Genomic DNA, 16,220 nt, shown 5'->3' with positions numbered 1-16,220 from the left:
CAAGTTTACCATAGTGTAATAAAGCCTAGGTAAGCATTGTAAAGAACAGCGAGGTGAGGTAAAGCAGATGAATAAACATGGCAAGCCGGGGGAAAACTATTGTAAATGCCTGGTACAGCCATGGGAAAAGCATGGGAGAAAACTGCAAAAACACCAAGCAAAAAAACTGTGGTAGACTTCTATAAGGGTTTTAACAGACTCAAAATCAATCTGTATACCATGGAAGACTGGTAGACTGCAAGCGAATTACAGAACTTCTGGTTTTGACTTTCGCATGACTAAGGGGAGGTCTGCAAAAAGAACCAAAAAAAAAACCCCAACTACAAGAACATGACCTACCAGTGGACCAAACGCTATGATCTTCAGAATACACTCCAAGGAGAAGAGAGCTGTAAACACAATGTTCAGGTACTTCAGCATGGCTTCATACGCATCGGGGGCTCCATGGAACTGACAATAATAGAAGCGTAGTGAAGAGAGAAGCATGTCAGTGACAAAACCCCCCGCAAATACAAAATGAGAGACATTAGAATCAGGAAGATCACCAGGACCCAAATCCATCGCATTTACATGTAAAAACTGTAGAGTGAAATACAGATATCAGGTTCCTACATACAGCGCGTCACAAAGTGTTGATACGCCACATAACTGTCGGTGAAGCATGCCGAAACCAAGCTTCATCACAGCTAGACAGCAATGTGACCTGCGTACAGCACATACAGGGCAGGCAGACTAAGGAACGCAGGTGTATACAATACCCAGGCCGAGGCATTGGTATGGGTTGGTTAATCTTTGAGAGATAGCTGGGAGTGCATGCATTAACTATCCTGCTCTGCTCGTCCCCCAGGTCTCGAACAGGCAGCCGCACTGGATAGTTTGCAAGCTGCAGGAGTTTCCGCAGCAGCATTCAGAATTGAAAGTGCAGCACTGACCTTCATCATGAGCACCACAGTGTTGAGGGCGATCATGGCCATGATGAAATACTCGAAGGGGGGAGACACCACGAACTTCCACATCTTGTACTGGAAGGCTTGCTTGTTCTGGGGCATGTAGCGGGTCAGAGGCCTGGCACTCATGGCAAAGTCAATACAGGCCCTCTGCGGGACAGACAGACAGACAGACAGACAGAGAGAGAGAGAGAGAGAGAGAGAGAGAGAGAGAGAGAGAGAGAGAGAGAGAGAGAGAGAGAAGCATTGGTCGGTTTAGGCTGGGCACACAGACGTTTGTGAATTTTTGAAGAGCACTAGCAGTATCCTTTAAACCCAGGTTACAGCCTGCATTCTCCAGGCAGCCCCAGTCACCCCTCATACATGCTGCACAGTAAATACTGCTGTTCCTGTCGTCCTTCGTGCTATCTGAGTTTCAGATGGATTGCTATGACTCGTTCTTTCTTTCTTTTTCTTTTTTTGCTGCAACAGTTGTTGAGTTTCAGTCGGTTTCCATGCGAACAGTCATGATTTATTGTTGCTGGTTCACCAAACTGCTCTGGCTACCTAATAGGATCCTAATGGAAATGAGGCACAATATGCCTCGCTGGGTTTGTCCTGGAGAAAACATGTGAAATAAATCTTGTTGTTGTTAATCATCCGGGGAAACCAGCTCCCTGCTGCCTGCAGGGCATGGAGCCTGCATGTGATATACAATTAGTGTTTCAAACCTCCCTTCAGAAAAGTGTAATCTGTATGAGTTCTGTTCTGGCCTATTGCTTGAATTCCCTTTTTCTCAAGCTGCAGTTTACAGACATTCTGGGGGCATATTCATAAAACATTAGCATGCTGGCGAGAGTGTAGGACAGCATTGGGGCGCACTAATCATTAACGCATTCAGGGATCAAGGATTTACCAAAAACAAAACAGACAGAGAATTCTCCAGATACACCGGAGTCTCAAACCCCATGCCCTGCCCCCCCCCCCCCCCCAAATTCTCTCTCTAAACCCCTTTTCTTGGAAGCCGTACCTCATTCTTCTCCAGGCTGCACTCCGACATCACTTTGTCACCCTGCTCCTGAAAGGTGATGATGATCAAAGCTACAAAGATGTTGACAAAGAAGAAGGGGAAGACCACAAAGTAGACTACGTAGAAGATGGACATCTCCATGCGGAAGCCGGGGCTGGGACCTTGGTCTTCATAGGTGGCATCCACGGAGTGCTTCAGGACGCTGAAGCAAAGCACATCTCAAATGATAGAACACAATTCGACCATAGAAATGCACAGCAGAGTAAGTGTAGCAAACTAGCTTGAGTGGTCCATTTAACACGCATACCCCAGCAGCTGGAGTTGTCAGCCACATTATCAGCACAGGGCTACAGAAGGGTAGCAATCATACTAGCAAAACCTGCCACTCAGACAACTACCACTGTGGCGATATCCATAACTAAAAGGTCTTGCAACACTTAATAAAAACAGAAGAAATACAGATTGACTGACTCTTGTTTAATGATCCAGGTCAAAACAATCCTTACTTATATATTCAATGGCTTTTAAAACCTATGGACATGTCATTTATTTTGTATTTAACACATGTGGATCTGTATGTGTGCTCTGGCCCGTATCAGCCCCTGGGACTAAGGCGTGGGATACTCACGTTGGCCAGCCCTCTCCCGTTGAGACAGTGAAGAGCGTCAGGAAGGCCCACAGCACGTTGTCATAATGGAAATCATATTTCTTCCACTCCCGGGGCTGTGCGTCCACTTCGTCCTTCTCATAATCCAAAAACTGACCCCTGCGACACGCACACACAGAGCGATCAAGACACAGCAGCCACACAGACACAGACAGACACGGCACACAGAGATCTCATGAGGCTTCATGGATCAAGCGTGTTCTTGTCACAGTGAACTCCTTTACGGGACAAACTGAGGATAAACAGGACAATTAGACTGCCTTCTTTTTAACTGTTACTCCAGTGCATAAGCAAAGCGACAGCAGCCTTTGCAACACGCCCCCTTTAAATATAAGCTTCCACCCAACCAGATATTGTGAAAGCAAGCACGGTAAAACACGACCTCTACTAGGACTGGTGAATGTATGGTGAAAGCATGGGAATCTCTGTAGGAAATGACTGGGTACATGTTTACGGAGGTACACTTTTCTAATGGCTGTACCTGCAGTCCTTCTCGAGCTCCTTGGACTCGTCAGTGCAGTAGAAGAACTTCCCTTTGAAGAGCTGCACGGCGATGACAGCGAAGATTAACATGAAGAGCATGTAGACAATCAGGATGTTGAGCACGTTCTTCAGAGAGTTTACCACACAGTCAAACACCGACTGGGAAGAGAGAACGGAAACAGCTCGTTCACTGCACTGCACATGGGGCAGGGGGGGCATCAGTGAGACCGGGTGGGACAACCAGACACACGTCCACCCCGAACACTGTCAAGCAGCTGCCATCATTTCAATGACTTCTGTCGCAAATGTACTGTGTAAATATGAGCACCACTCAGCAAATGGTATCACAATCCCTGTGCCAGGCTCTCACTCCACATCTAAATGCGTTTGGTCTATTGGTAACTGTTATTCCAAACTGTCAACAGCATAACCTTTCAACAGCAGCTCTGATCTGTGCACCAATTAGCAAGCCAACACACGATTCCTCTGCTAATTACACTAAAAACCTATTAGCAATCACATTGCTTGTCACAGTTTTAAAAGGCTGCACACACTTGCCTAGATTATGGGAATGTGTCCAACGGAAAGGATGCTTTTATACCCATTGATTGGCAATCTACAAGTACTTCCGTCATTTATTTTATTGAGCATGTGATTGCATTAAAGATACCAGGAAGGAGGGGGTCCCCATTAAACACCCCATACAGGATGCAAACAAATGCATTTGAGGAATCAAGATTGAGATTTACTATTGGAGTGCAATTTACAGTGCAGTGCAGTGCAAAGGGCAGGAGAGGACCTGGTCATTCAGAACTCACCTTGAGTTTGGGCAGTCGCTTGATCGTCTTCAGTGGCCGGAGGACTCTGAGTACTCGCAGGGATTTGATTGTGTTGAGGTCCTTTCCTTTCGTTCCTCTACACAGAACAAGCACAGTGGGGGTTACCTCATCTTCACAAGCAGCACACTGCCAGGCGTCACTGACCACACAGCGAGCTCAGAGCTAGGCACGGCATTCCTTGCATGTAAGTAGCGTTCTGTTCTCTCTGTGTCAATGGCAGTATACTGGAGTGGGCTGGAATGAAATCAAAACGACAGTGCAGCTATAGCCACAGCAGCGGTGTGCCATGACGCATACAACGGTACTGTGCTTTGTTTTGTTTCATCCGGGCTTCAGCATGCTAGCATTTACACAGTACAGTAGAAAGCCAGTTGTAAAATAAAAAACGATACAGCACTTGAATGTGTCTCGTATCATTTACTTGTCATGCGTTTACTATGTAGCAATCATTTACGATCCATGCAATGAAAAAAGGATTACAGCTAGATAACTAATCGTCTGACTGAAGTCATCAAGAAAGCATATTCTGTACAATCCATTTCTATTATTAATCCATTAGATAGATATCATTTTCCCACAGGTGTTCAATCAATAAATGATTACCCTTTGCCTTGTGGAGAATGCAGAGCTCATTTTGCAGCAGTCACTATGACACGCAAGTGCATAATCAAAGAGTACAGAATTACCGACTGCGAGTCAAAATCTTCATGGAATATATTATTAATGAGTAACAATGAGTCATCCTTCATCTGCTCTTTATCACGGCATGGATTTCTAGGACTGCATCCAAACTGTTATCAATTTACACCTTCATAATTAGTGCAAAATAACAGGAGTCTCTTGGCACGGATATCGTCAAGAGCCTCCCTGCCATTTCCAATGCATGGATCACAGTTATTACCATGTCATTATAATGTAATAACCCGGTACTTACATGCGGTCATTGTGCAAACGGATGGGTTATTTATTGTGCTCAGAAAGGTGCAGTCAGTGACACTCGCATAACATTTTGAAATGACACAATACCAGCAGGTTGTAGTTGGGATTGCAAGACCTCAGTAAACTGTGTAAAGAACTCTGGTGTCGAAGGTTCTTTACCAGTTCTACTGCTGTAATAGGTCTGTATTATTACAAAATAAATAAAGAGACAGTCCATTCAGAGATCATGGGCACAGCTACGCTCCAGAAGGCCTTTGCCTATTGCAGTGAACTGCATTGAATGATATTACAGAGACTTATGTTATCAAAGTAATTACCCAGCATGGGTCCACTGTTATTGTATTAATATTATATCTGAACTGGAGATTTTAACAAGGCTATATACTGTACTTTCCACCAGGAGTGACCCTGCTAACAAGCTTCAAGCTGTTACGATTTTATATTCCTATTATCACACATGCCTGTGGACCATGCTCTGTTGTACAGCCATGTAATACCCATAGTATTACATGGATTCCATTGACTTATTCTGCAGTTATTGCATGCATATTGATAATCGAGTTATTCTACAGAAACGTATATCCAAACTGTGATATCAGGGGAGGATAAAACAAGCAAAATACAATCCTTTCACCTCTAACTGTCAAATTCACTCTAAACTTTGCAATAATTTAACACAAACGAATATGTACATGTTTTTTTCTTATTTGTTGTAGCTGCATATTAATAAACAGCTGTAGCGTTTCATTTCCTGTAGAATAACATTCAGTTTTTAACATCTGTTAAAAAGAATAAAAATCTAAAACGGGAAAGGTTTGGATTTTTACAATCAATGCACCCTTGATAATAAGTTACTGAGATGCTGAAAAACACCGACCCTACAGCCAGGACAAAACAAAAGACTCATCATTTCAATACTTGGCTAATACTGTGTGAATATGATCAGTGGATGAGTTTTAATGCTGTAAACTGATGAAATAATAATAATAATAATAATAATAATAATAATAATAATAATAATAATACTACAAGGCCAATCTCCACTTGCCTGTTGAGGAGGAGTACCTTGAATAAGTGATCTTTCCTGGTTAAATGTAGCTTAAATTAAAAGAATGATCAGATTCCAACCTGTGCGATCACAGTGGTGACTCTCTGTGTCGTCACAATGACCTGCTTCCTTTCAATATGAAAGAATAATGAATCTAAAAGAATCCAGTGGAATTTAATAACAGTGTCAATTTAAGAAGCGCAATCTTGCACATGCTTTAGCTGGCAAGACGTTTAATATTAATGGAAAGCATTACCCTCCTGGCACTGTGTGAAACAAGCTGCTCTTCATAACCTCTGGAATAGCGGAGATCGTTTCATCCCCGTCAGCAGAGCCCTCCAGTCCCCAGTACAGGGGTCACAGCTGACACCTTTGCTCACATATTTTGGAACACTTCTGGAGACAGTGTTGCATTAGAATAACTTTAAAACGCAATGATGTGCATCTGAGAAATCAAAATGCCACCAGGACTGGGACTGAAAGGGCAGTAGAGTAGTTTCAATGTAATTACACACTTAGTATGTATTAGTAGTTACCAGGTATGAGTAGGAACTATTGGTAGTTATGACCTTGTCATTACATGGCTATATACAGCATGCTCCTTTATCTAGAGTGCTACCATCTCATTTGATCTTGAAGTTAAAACATTTTAACCACAGGGGTCTGGTACCCTGCAGTTCTGTGGGATGCCTGTGAAATGCTGTGTGAAGCTTCCTAAGAGGCTTATTCATGTCTGATTGAGGCTAAGAGAGGCGAGATTCATAGCTGAACTAAAGATTACTGTGGGGATAGACTCACATAACTACCACCTGAACAATTATGAGCAGGTGACAGTCTTCTTTATAACAGGTTTAGCATTTTAACTGTATTCAAAAGGTTCTCCTTCTTTCACAAATAAGTCCTCCAGGCAGACAGACCTCTGCAGCAGAGCGGTCCACGTATTATCACGGTGTGGTTCTCTCGGTCAGCTAGTCTACAGACTGGCATGCAAGTACAGCAGCATGCTCTGGTGCATATTAGTTTAACATGCGTATACAGTAAGAAGGGCCAGCTATTAAACAGCAAGAGGCACAGAAATGAGATTCTGATAGCTTTTATAACAGGGCTCTTAACTCAGCGCATCACTGTTGTTTCAATGTCAGAGTCTGTAGGTGCTTGCTTTTCAGGGTTCACCTTCGTCTATGGAAAGCGAACACGTAAAATAATGATGTTTGCAGCGCTGCACCCCAACACAAATGGTTGCAGGTCGGCATAAATCGCGTGTTCCCCAAAATGCAATCTCACACACGTGAAGCACAGGAGGAGAGACAACCACATATAACGCAAATCCATTTTCAACACTGCCGTGTTTTTTTTTCTCCATGGCAACAGCAGATTTAGGAATGTAGGATTGGGGTTCTTTTTTTTTTTAAATCATTAAGAGGCGAGGCCGCTGTTTACTATATAATGTAAAAAAAAATCTATGGAAATGACAGTTCTGTGCTTCTCGCTCTTCAAGGTGGGTTTCACATAGAGACGCAGAGGAGTTGAATCCACACGGGCTCGGGGGGGTGCGGTACAGCTGTGTAGGGGGTGCCCCACCTGGCAACACTTTGGTGTGCTCTAACGCAGGCAGGCAATAAAAGAAAAGAAATTACGACTGCTTCACAGAAAAAAAATAACCTCTTCTGACTTTACACAGTTACAGTGAACAGTGTTACCTGAATAACCTCATTACATGACTTTATAAGACATGGAGGGACAACATCAATCAAGTACAGCACACCCTGTGTAGAGTAACACAGTGTTTCTGAATAGAATACTACACTATTGTTTATCATGTCAGTTAAACTTCTACATTATTCACATATGCATTTTTAAAAAAAAAAAATACAACCTTTTCCATTACTGAGGCTAAGAACATCATAGAAACAATCCAGAAATGAATTCCAAGACAATCATTTCCATCAGAACTCTTATTGGAAGTAAGTGTATTGTAACTAGTAAAGAAATGAATGGATTTATGAATGAGTTTGAGGGGAGGCAAGGGGGTGGAGAAATCCACAAGAAAATGGAACTGCTGGGCAGGAGAACATTTCTCATTAATATACAGTGTGAGCGATGGGGGGGCGGGGGGAGGGGTGCGAGATGGCCGGCATGCAGCGCTGCTGTAACGGGTATGCGTACGCCCCCTGCAGGACAGAACACTCATTCACAGGCACAACAGAGACAAGGTGACTGTATTACCCCATGAAGCTTCTGCAAAGATCCCAGCAACAAGAAAACAGAGGAAGAGGTTAAGTCAGTTACACGCACTGCATAAGTCCAGCAATAAAACAGAACAAAAACAGAGAAGAAAATACACATACGCACACACGCAATCATGTACACACACACACAGCCAACAGTTTTCAATCAGGAGATTCTCTGAAGACAGCATTCATCACAGTTCTACAGGGTGATGCTAGCATTTACTTTGGGGCTTCTTAATCACAGTAAAATACATGTCATCAATCCTGTTTACTGGTACATTTGAATGAGCTCAATTAACTAAACCACACCACACACTGGAACAATCAAACAGAAACTTTCACCAAACCTTTAGCTGAATTTGTGACACCAGTAACAGGGATCAACACTTCATAAGTGCAGCAATGGCTGATTCTCTGCACTGGGTGTGCATGCACACGTGTACCCGTGTGTGTGTGTGTGTGTTTGTGTACTGGGTTCATTCACATGCGTGCAGCATCTGTTTGGATGTGTGTTTAAAAAGCCCTACATGTTTTTTAAACAGGATTCAGAGTAAATGTGGGAATTTTTCCTTCTCCAAAACAGTATCATTAGGTCGACTGTAGTCGCACTTTTGTCTAAGGATCAGTTTATAAACATCTTATTAACAAAGTCTTGACGTTATTAACAGTTTATTACAATTTCCAGGACTGTTGCTACGCCTTAGCTACGAGTTTTAGAAAATGTTATTTTTATAACCGGCTGTTATATTAATTATTAATTCATAATAACTGATCTTTAAACCAAAGTGTTAGCGTACACTTTATGGCTGAAGATTCTCATGGTTTGATACATTTACTCAGCTAACTTAACCGTGCAGATGTATATGTGTATCCTCCTCTAAAAATGCCCGGCAAAAGATGTTTTTTCTGAAACTTAAAACGTATTTCTATTACTTGAAAAAGTCTCTCCTTTATTCTAACTAGGCTGGGGGTCCAATTTCCCATTTTGTAAATCAGTACTGTAACAGATTTACTAGCGACAAGATAAACTAAATACCCGTCAGAGAAACTACACTGACAAAACACAGTGAAGTGTGAGGCTGGACAGCAATTCATCATTTCATTTAGTGGACAAGGAGAATTCCCTACACAGAGTGAGGCTTGCTGAGAAGCAGTCTATGACAACAGAGCGATCTGATTGGTTAGAAATGTGTGATCAACGCCTGGTTTCTTCTCCAAGTGTAACTCTGGTTCACTACTGTAGACTGGGAAGCGTAGCAGGTAAGCACACAGTCCTTGAAGGAGTTCTCCTGAGGGTGGAGTAGAGCTTTTAAAGTCTTCAATGTAAGAACAGAAATGGTTACTTACGAAAAGGCAAACGCTACCAAGGCACCACTGACTACAATGAAATCCAGAATGTTCCACAGGTCTCGGAAATAAGACCCGGGGTGAAGCAACAGGCCCAAATCGATCATCTTCAAAACAAGACAACAAAAACACGCTTTATATTCGTACAGGAGAGAAACGATGCATGCTTTAATTACAGCCCCCTTGTGTTTGCGAAACGACACCGCGTGATCCACTGTCACCTCTAAATTAGGGCAGTGATCACCAGTAGAAAGGTTACCTTGATCACCATCTCAAACGTGAAGACTCCAGTGAAAACGTAGTCCAAATATTTGAGGACCTAAACAAAAAAAAAAAAAAAAACAGAAAAAATCAGTACAGGAAAAACTGGAAATGTCTTTTATTTTAGGGTTTAAATCACGACTCCCCCCCCCCCCCCCCCCCAAAAAAAAACGTAATCATGGCTTAATCTTGAGCTCTTTTATGACATGAGCATTTTAATGTAAATAACCTTGTTAATAATAATAATATACAAAGCCGTTGCAGCAGTATGGCTAGCTGCTTTATATATTGACCCTTAGACTGGACTGCAGCCTTGCTCCGAGACTCGCCTTGTTTCTGGGAGCCTCGGTCTCTACTGGATCCTCGGCTGCCAGGGCGATGCTGCTCATGACGATCACCACCAGGATGCACATCTCGAAGTAGCGCAGGTTCACAATGTAGTGGCACAGCCTCCGTACACTGCACAGAGAGAGGGAGGGAGAGGGGGGAGAGGGGGAGAGATAGAGGGAGAGGGGTGAGAAAGGGAGGGAGAGGGGTAGGGAGAGGGAGAAAGATGTACTCAAAGTTTTCAAAAGAATTGCAGAAGTTTCTACCACTGTGGAAGTTTTACAGTATAGTTATGCATGCCCTACCCAAACAGACCTGAATGGAAACTGTTTAAAGATAAGAAAACAGATTGAGATTCATTGATGGCATACCCAAACTGAACTCCACGTGGCCCTTACCATGTTACTGCGTTTCCAAGCACACTGACCCTGCTGCCCTATAGAGAATGCAGAGCAATCTGAAGGAACACTTACGGGTTGGATGAAGTGAACACAAACATGGAGCTGTAGGGCAGGATTTGCTTCGGTCCGTTTCTGGTGAGATCTTCCAGGTTCTTTTTCTCTTCATTTTTTGCCAAAGTTTCGAAATCAACGTTGTTGACTGCAAGGGAAAGTGTCACCGATTAGCCCACTGCCGGTGGGTGACAGGAAATAAATTCCCTGGTAAAATTCCCCATCTCTGGGAAACGGAATCCAAAGACTGAAAATCCCCCATCCCCATTTCTGAAAGAGGCGGGTATTTGGGTTCATCACTGTGTATTTGGGTTCACCACTGTTCTGACCCTTACAAAAATGAACCCTGGTAAAGCATGGCAGTGTAATAATAGCACAGCGAACACATGGAAGAGCACTTGCAAGCATAGAAGACCATAGAAGAGGATTGGCAAATCATGGTAGAAGCCATGTTTAACCAGTGAAAAGCACAAACAAAACACTAAGTATACACCTAGAAAAAGCATGGCTAAATGCAAAATTACTTTGCAAATACACCATGGTGAACTTTAACAAGGGGATAAGACTGCAGCTGCCTAAAACCTTTTCAGAATTCCTAGGAAAGCAGATGAATGGCACTGCCTCGCTCTGCATGTGCAGATGAATGGCACTGCCCCGCTCTGCATGCACAGATGCTACACTGGTATGCCTAAGACTGGTACTGACTGGGAATGACGGTGGTCTCCCCAGGCGGTGCTGTGATGGTGACGGGGATGTGCACAGTGTTGGTGTTGTCCATCGTCTGCATCGTTCGCTTCACGTTCTTCTGGTTGTCTGAGTCTTCGGGCTTCTCCTCCACTGGATTCAGGCTGCCTGGGGCCTGCAGGGGTGTGGAGGCCAGGGTCCCTGGCTCGGTCTCGGCCTGATTCTGCCTTTAATAGACACGGACAGAGAGGGGGTGATAGGCAAGGGTCACACAGAGCTACAGTGCATCCATTGCTCTGATAGGACTGATCTCTTTAAGGCACTAAGGATTTGGTGAAGCCCTTTAAACATCATTAGAGTATTTGTTTCAGAATGGAAAAAGTCACACAATGAAGGTATGTTTCCTAACTAGGATCAAACAATGTAGTCATACATTTGACCTTAAATAACCCTTAACGAGCTGTATGATACTTGTTTTATTCAGATTAACAGTTTTACAGGTTACATTAACGAACAGGAAAACCAGTACCAGGCAATAGTGATATCTTACTTTGGCCAGTGGTTCTTGTGCTCCTTCTCCCCAGCCTCTCCCTCCTTCTCCTTCTTCTCCTCCCCCTCGTAAGTGGACATGGCTTTGGAGCGGTGCTTGTGGCGTTTCTCTGGCCGCTCCCCGTTCTCCCCCTTGGTTCCTGCCTCTCCCTCTTTGTTGGTGGATCGAGAGCCGTCCTTGTGCCGGGGGCGCCTCTCTCCCTTCCCGTTGTTAACGGTGCCGTTGCCCTCCTTGGCCTGGCGCTCGGCGGAGTGCCGGTGAGACCGGTGCCTCCTGTGTTCCTTCTCCGCCCCCTCCTCCACAGAGACCTGGTGGTGGTGCCTCTTCCCCCGTTCCCTGCTCCGGCTGCGCTCGCTCTTCCCCTCCTTGCCCTCCTGTTCTTTGCTCCGGCTGTGGTGGGAGCGGTGCCTCCCCTCTTTCCCGCTGGACTCTCCGTTCTCGTTGGATCCTTCGGTTTTGTCCTGCTGCTGCTCGGCCGGTTTGTCCCGGTGACGGTGGTGTTTCCTGGGGGCCGTGTCGGTGGTTTCCTGGGCCGGGGATTTCTCGGCTGCCTCCCCCACGTTGTTGCGGACCTCTTCACGGGGCTCCACCACCAGGGGGCGGTCCAGGTGCGTCTTCATGTCAGGTCGGATGTGCAGCAAGGAGGAGAGTCGCATGCGTTCCTCAGGGTCCAGCTCGTTGTACAGAGCCTCGCAGCTCGCCTGCAGATTGTGCCTCCGGATCTGCGTGGTGCGCTGCTCCCACACCGACATCAGCTTCATCGCCTTCTGCTGCTCCCTGCTGGAAAGGAAGAGCCCGTGTCAACGCAGGGGGGAAAAATGCCTCTCGTTGCTTTCACTGTCTTTCCAGACATACTAAAAATATTTCTAAAAATCTAAAACTATGTGTGCCTTTATCTTGCAATTCCCCTTGACTTTGGAGGTTAACTGTTGGTATGGTTACAAAATGGTTAGACTCTCTTCAGCCTCATCACTAGCCAATTTAAAAAAACGCCCACAGGTGTCGTGATGGAGCGTTTATTAAATGTAATCGTCACGACAGGTGGTTATTTTCTGCAGTGCGACACAGACAATAATCACGTCCTCTGGAAGAAGAGTCACGCTCAGCTGGGAGTTTTTGATCTCTATAGCTTTGCCATCGCTTTCGAGAGAAAGAAACTTCCAGCCGTACAATACATACAACCACACCTTTCCCTGCCGCGTGGACCACAGAACCATGTCCAGAAGACTTTGAAAATAAACCCCTAGTGTTTCTCTTCCTATATGATGAATCATCAGTTCAGCTACCAGGCTTCGCCTGAGTGAGCCAGATCCTATACCTACTGTATGGAAAGCCCCCTGGTGCTGTCATAGCTCAACCCTGGGTTAGGACACGGTTGGCCAATTAGAGTTCTGTGCTGACAGCTGAAGGGGAGCTCTACAGTTTTAGTTAGACCCACACTTGTGAGAAATTTCAAGGGACATCTGACAGCAAAGATGGTTCTTTTTGTTTATTTTGAAACATACATCATCCCAGTCTCTTTGGTCTGACATACTGTTAGAGGAAGGGGAAGCGTCGCACTGCATGAACTGTTGTGTGTGAGAACCAGGGCACATTGGGGATATTTACTGCATGTCAAAAGTTCTCGTGGAATACTACTGTGTCTAAAATTGAATGGAACTAGAATTGCTGCTGCTGCTAAGGTCAGTGCTACAGGGAACAATGCAGTGGTTTTAAACACGGATTCAATTTTACTTCAACGAAGGAAGAAACTCAATTAAGAAACTCAACGCAGTCGCTGCTCCTGCTCCAGGAGACATGAAGCAACATTCTCAGCACTGACACACCCTGAGAAGGACCTCTGCCTCATAAAAGGAATGGGCTGCACAGCCAGCGCTACTCCTAAGATTGCACAGTATCATACAGAGTGGTAATGAGACATCAGTGAGACACAGATGATATGCTTTGAAAGGAGAAGAACGGGATAAAAACAAAAAATAAAACCGTACAAAACAACAAAAACAACAGCAAAATAAAAAGCCACCCAGATGTTGGTATTGCACTGCAAGCGTTCATTTCACAGTTACCCCAGTGCAACATCAGTATCTACAGGATCGACTGTCATCCATGTGCAGGTCAGCACCTCAATCAAATGGAAAATCAGTCTCATACATTAAAAAAAAAAATAATACTCATTTTAAAAATAAGGATGCCTTGGTTTGGTGCTAGCATCAAGCAGCAGCACAGCTCCTTCAATGTAGGGCTGTCAACAGCAGAAGCAGCTCCTGGTTCCATGCTTTGTTCTAGTGCAAACATGCAACAAGAGCTGCAGCGCTGGAGGTGCTGCACTGTTCTACACACCTCACCCTGAATGCTGCGCCCTTCCTAGAAGCCATGCATCTTCCGGCATGTCACAAGGGAAAGAGCAAGCCTTAAGCCAGGGCAATCTGGGCTTTAAACAGGCAGGCTTCTAGGGTGGAGTGTATTTCAATATTGTCAGCACCATTACTATATGATTTACCAGAGAGGCGTTCTTATATTTACTGGATATGCAGTTTGATATATAACACAGTATAAATGAGCTGGCAGAATACACAATGAACTAATGATCATATTAGGCCTAAACTGAATTGGTTTGCACTGTAGGTTCCAATGTTGAAGCGCTTTTGATCAAGTACAATCAGGGACAATGTCGTACAACCGGGCCAACAGGTACTGTATTACACCCTGAGCGAAATCAGGAGCAGCAATCTCCTTCTCTGCATTCAGAAACCAGCACAGAACCAGACCTGCTTTCTGTAACACATTTATCAGAAAGAAAGAAAGAAAGCAAGAAAGAAAGAAAGAAAGAAAGAAAGGTGGACAATGTACAGGTGAACTGCTGATGCAAACAATCAGATATGGTGTTTGATACAGAGGATTCACACCCACACACACACACACACACACACACACTGAATGCACAATTGCAAATGATGGCTGCTGGTTTGTTTTTTAATCTGCATTGATTTCATTACACAATATATTACAAAAATTCCTATTCAAAGCAGTTAAACAGATTTGTTTCTCTCTAGCTCCATGCTGTATTGTGCTGGTTTAATAATAATAATGATAACACTCCTTCAAGGACGAGGTCTTCGTGTCGAGAGGAATCGTGCAACATGCTCCCCTGCAGGCTCAGCTTTCTTTTCATGCTAACAATATCAGCGTCCTTGTCAAAGCTACAGGTTTGTTTTTTTATTGTATCTGTTTCGCTCTTTGATTGAATGTATAAAGGATTTCAAATGTTCACTACAAGCCAGTAACCCCTGTCAAAAACGACTGCAGAACAGCAGCCAGCTGCCTTCAGCTATCAAAAATCCTTCATAAAATGCACGGAGAAGGCACCTAAAAAAGTTTTGAAGCTTCGGTGATCTGTTTCTACTCCTAGCACTCAATCAAGAAGATTATCCTCAAGCTTATTGTCTGGGTTGTACTGCACACTGGTTTTGTAATACTGCTTTGAAGTGATGGTGCTTGGGGTCTGTGCTGTAGCCAAGGGGTATGGTGCTGAACACACAGCAAGAAAAAATGATAATAAAACTCAAATAAAAATGAAGAGACTAACGTTGCGTTTTCCGCCCGGTGCTGTGGAGTGTCTCTCGGATATGGTGCTTGTGGGTAAGTGCCTTCTCTTAATTGGATGTCAGAGGCACAAATAGATGAAACACTCTTTGAATGTCTGAAAGTACTTGACACCGATATTAAATTCTACTTCCGCGCACAGCGTCAACTCACTGCAGCAGCGTGTCTCAGCAGCAAGCGCTTTTCAATTGAATATCTACAATTTCAAAAGAAACATTACAGGTGTAGAGACCAGCTGGACCCGAGGTGGAGCTGTGACAGAGCAGTGCTGGGATTTCTTACTGGGGTGATGGAGCTGTGACAGAGCAGTGCTGGGATTTCTTACTGGGGTGATGAGGAGCATGTGTCACAAGTTATACTGCAGTACATGCCGGGCTGGCACCAAGGTAAATATGCATTATTTCAGTAAAATCTTTAAGGTTTTATATTTTTACAAATCAGAACCCCCCCCCCGCCATTAGCAACCCGTTTTTCAGAATCTCTTTTCTTGCAGTACGTAACACACACACACACAAAGACACGCACACGCACACACGCACGCACCTTCAGTGTGGAAGGCACAGGAGTTCCCCTTATAAAAATGGACAATATAAATTTAAGTGGAAAAAGCACAGCAGCCACAATAAAAAAATAAAGGGAGAGAAAGAGAGTGATAGAAAGAGTAGAGCGAAAGAGGGGAGAGAGTGAGAGAGAGAGAGAGAGAGAGAGAGAGAGAGAGAGAGAGAGAGAGAGAGAGGGGGAGAGAGAGAGAGAGAGAGAGAGAGAGAGAGTGAGAGAGAGAGAGGGGGGGGAGGTGAGAGAGAGTGAGAGAGAGAGAGAGGGGGGAGAGAGAC

The 16,220-nt window shown here is 44.3% G+C and overlaps 1 protein-coding gene across 1 annotated transcript in view; it reads right to left on the bottom strand.

The window, feature by feature from the left end:
• Positions 1–16,220, bottom strand: part of LOC121306674 (voltage-dependent N-type calcium channel subunit alpha-1B-like) — a 71,454-nt gene that overhangs the window by 20,730 nt on the left and 34,504 nt on the right. Inside the window, exons 18-31 of the mRNA XM_041238504.1 lie at positions 11,785–12,564; positions 11,256–11,461; positions 10,572–10,698; positions 10,101–10,230; positions 9,770–9,829; positions 9,511–9,617; positions 8,159–8,170; positions 7,514–7,534; positions 3,925–4,021; positions 3,105–3,265; positions 2,585–2,722; positions 1,957–2,158; positions 933–1,097; positions 340–450 (exon numbers count right to left, since the gene is read on the bottom strand). Of these exons, the coding sequence (XP_041094438.1) occupies positions 340–450; positions 933–1,097; positions 1,957–2,158; positions 2,585–2,722; positions 3,105–3,265; positions 3,925–4,021; positions 7,514–7,534; positions 8,159–8,170; positions 9,511–9,617; positions 9,770–9,829; positions 10,101–10,230; positions 10,572–10,698; positions 11,256–11,461; positions 11,785–12,564 (2,317 nt within the window). The remainder of the gene's footprint in view (positions 1–339; positions 451–932; positions 1,098–1,956; positions 2,159–2,584; positions 2,723–3,104; positions 3,266–3,924; positions 4,022–7,513; positions 7,535–8,158; positions 8,171–9,510; positions 9,618–9,769; positions 9,830–10,100; positions 10,231–10,571; positions 10,699–11,255; positions 11,462–11,784; positions 12,565–16,220) is intronic.

The sequence above is a fragment of the Polyodon spathula genome, chromosome 49, assembly GCF_017654505.1.
Source record: "Polyodon spathula isolate WHYD16114869_AA chromosome 49, ASM1765450v1, whole genome shotgun sequence".
In the NCBI taxonomy this organism is placed as follows: domain Eukaryota; kingdom Metazoa; phylum Chordata; class Actinopteri; order Acipenseriformes; family Polyodontidae; genus Polyodon; species Polyodon spathula.
The sequence above is the reverse complement of the archived record's forward strand: the minus strand, read 5'-3'. Positions and strand labels throughout refer to the sequence as shown.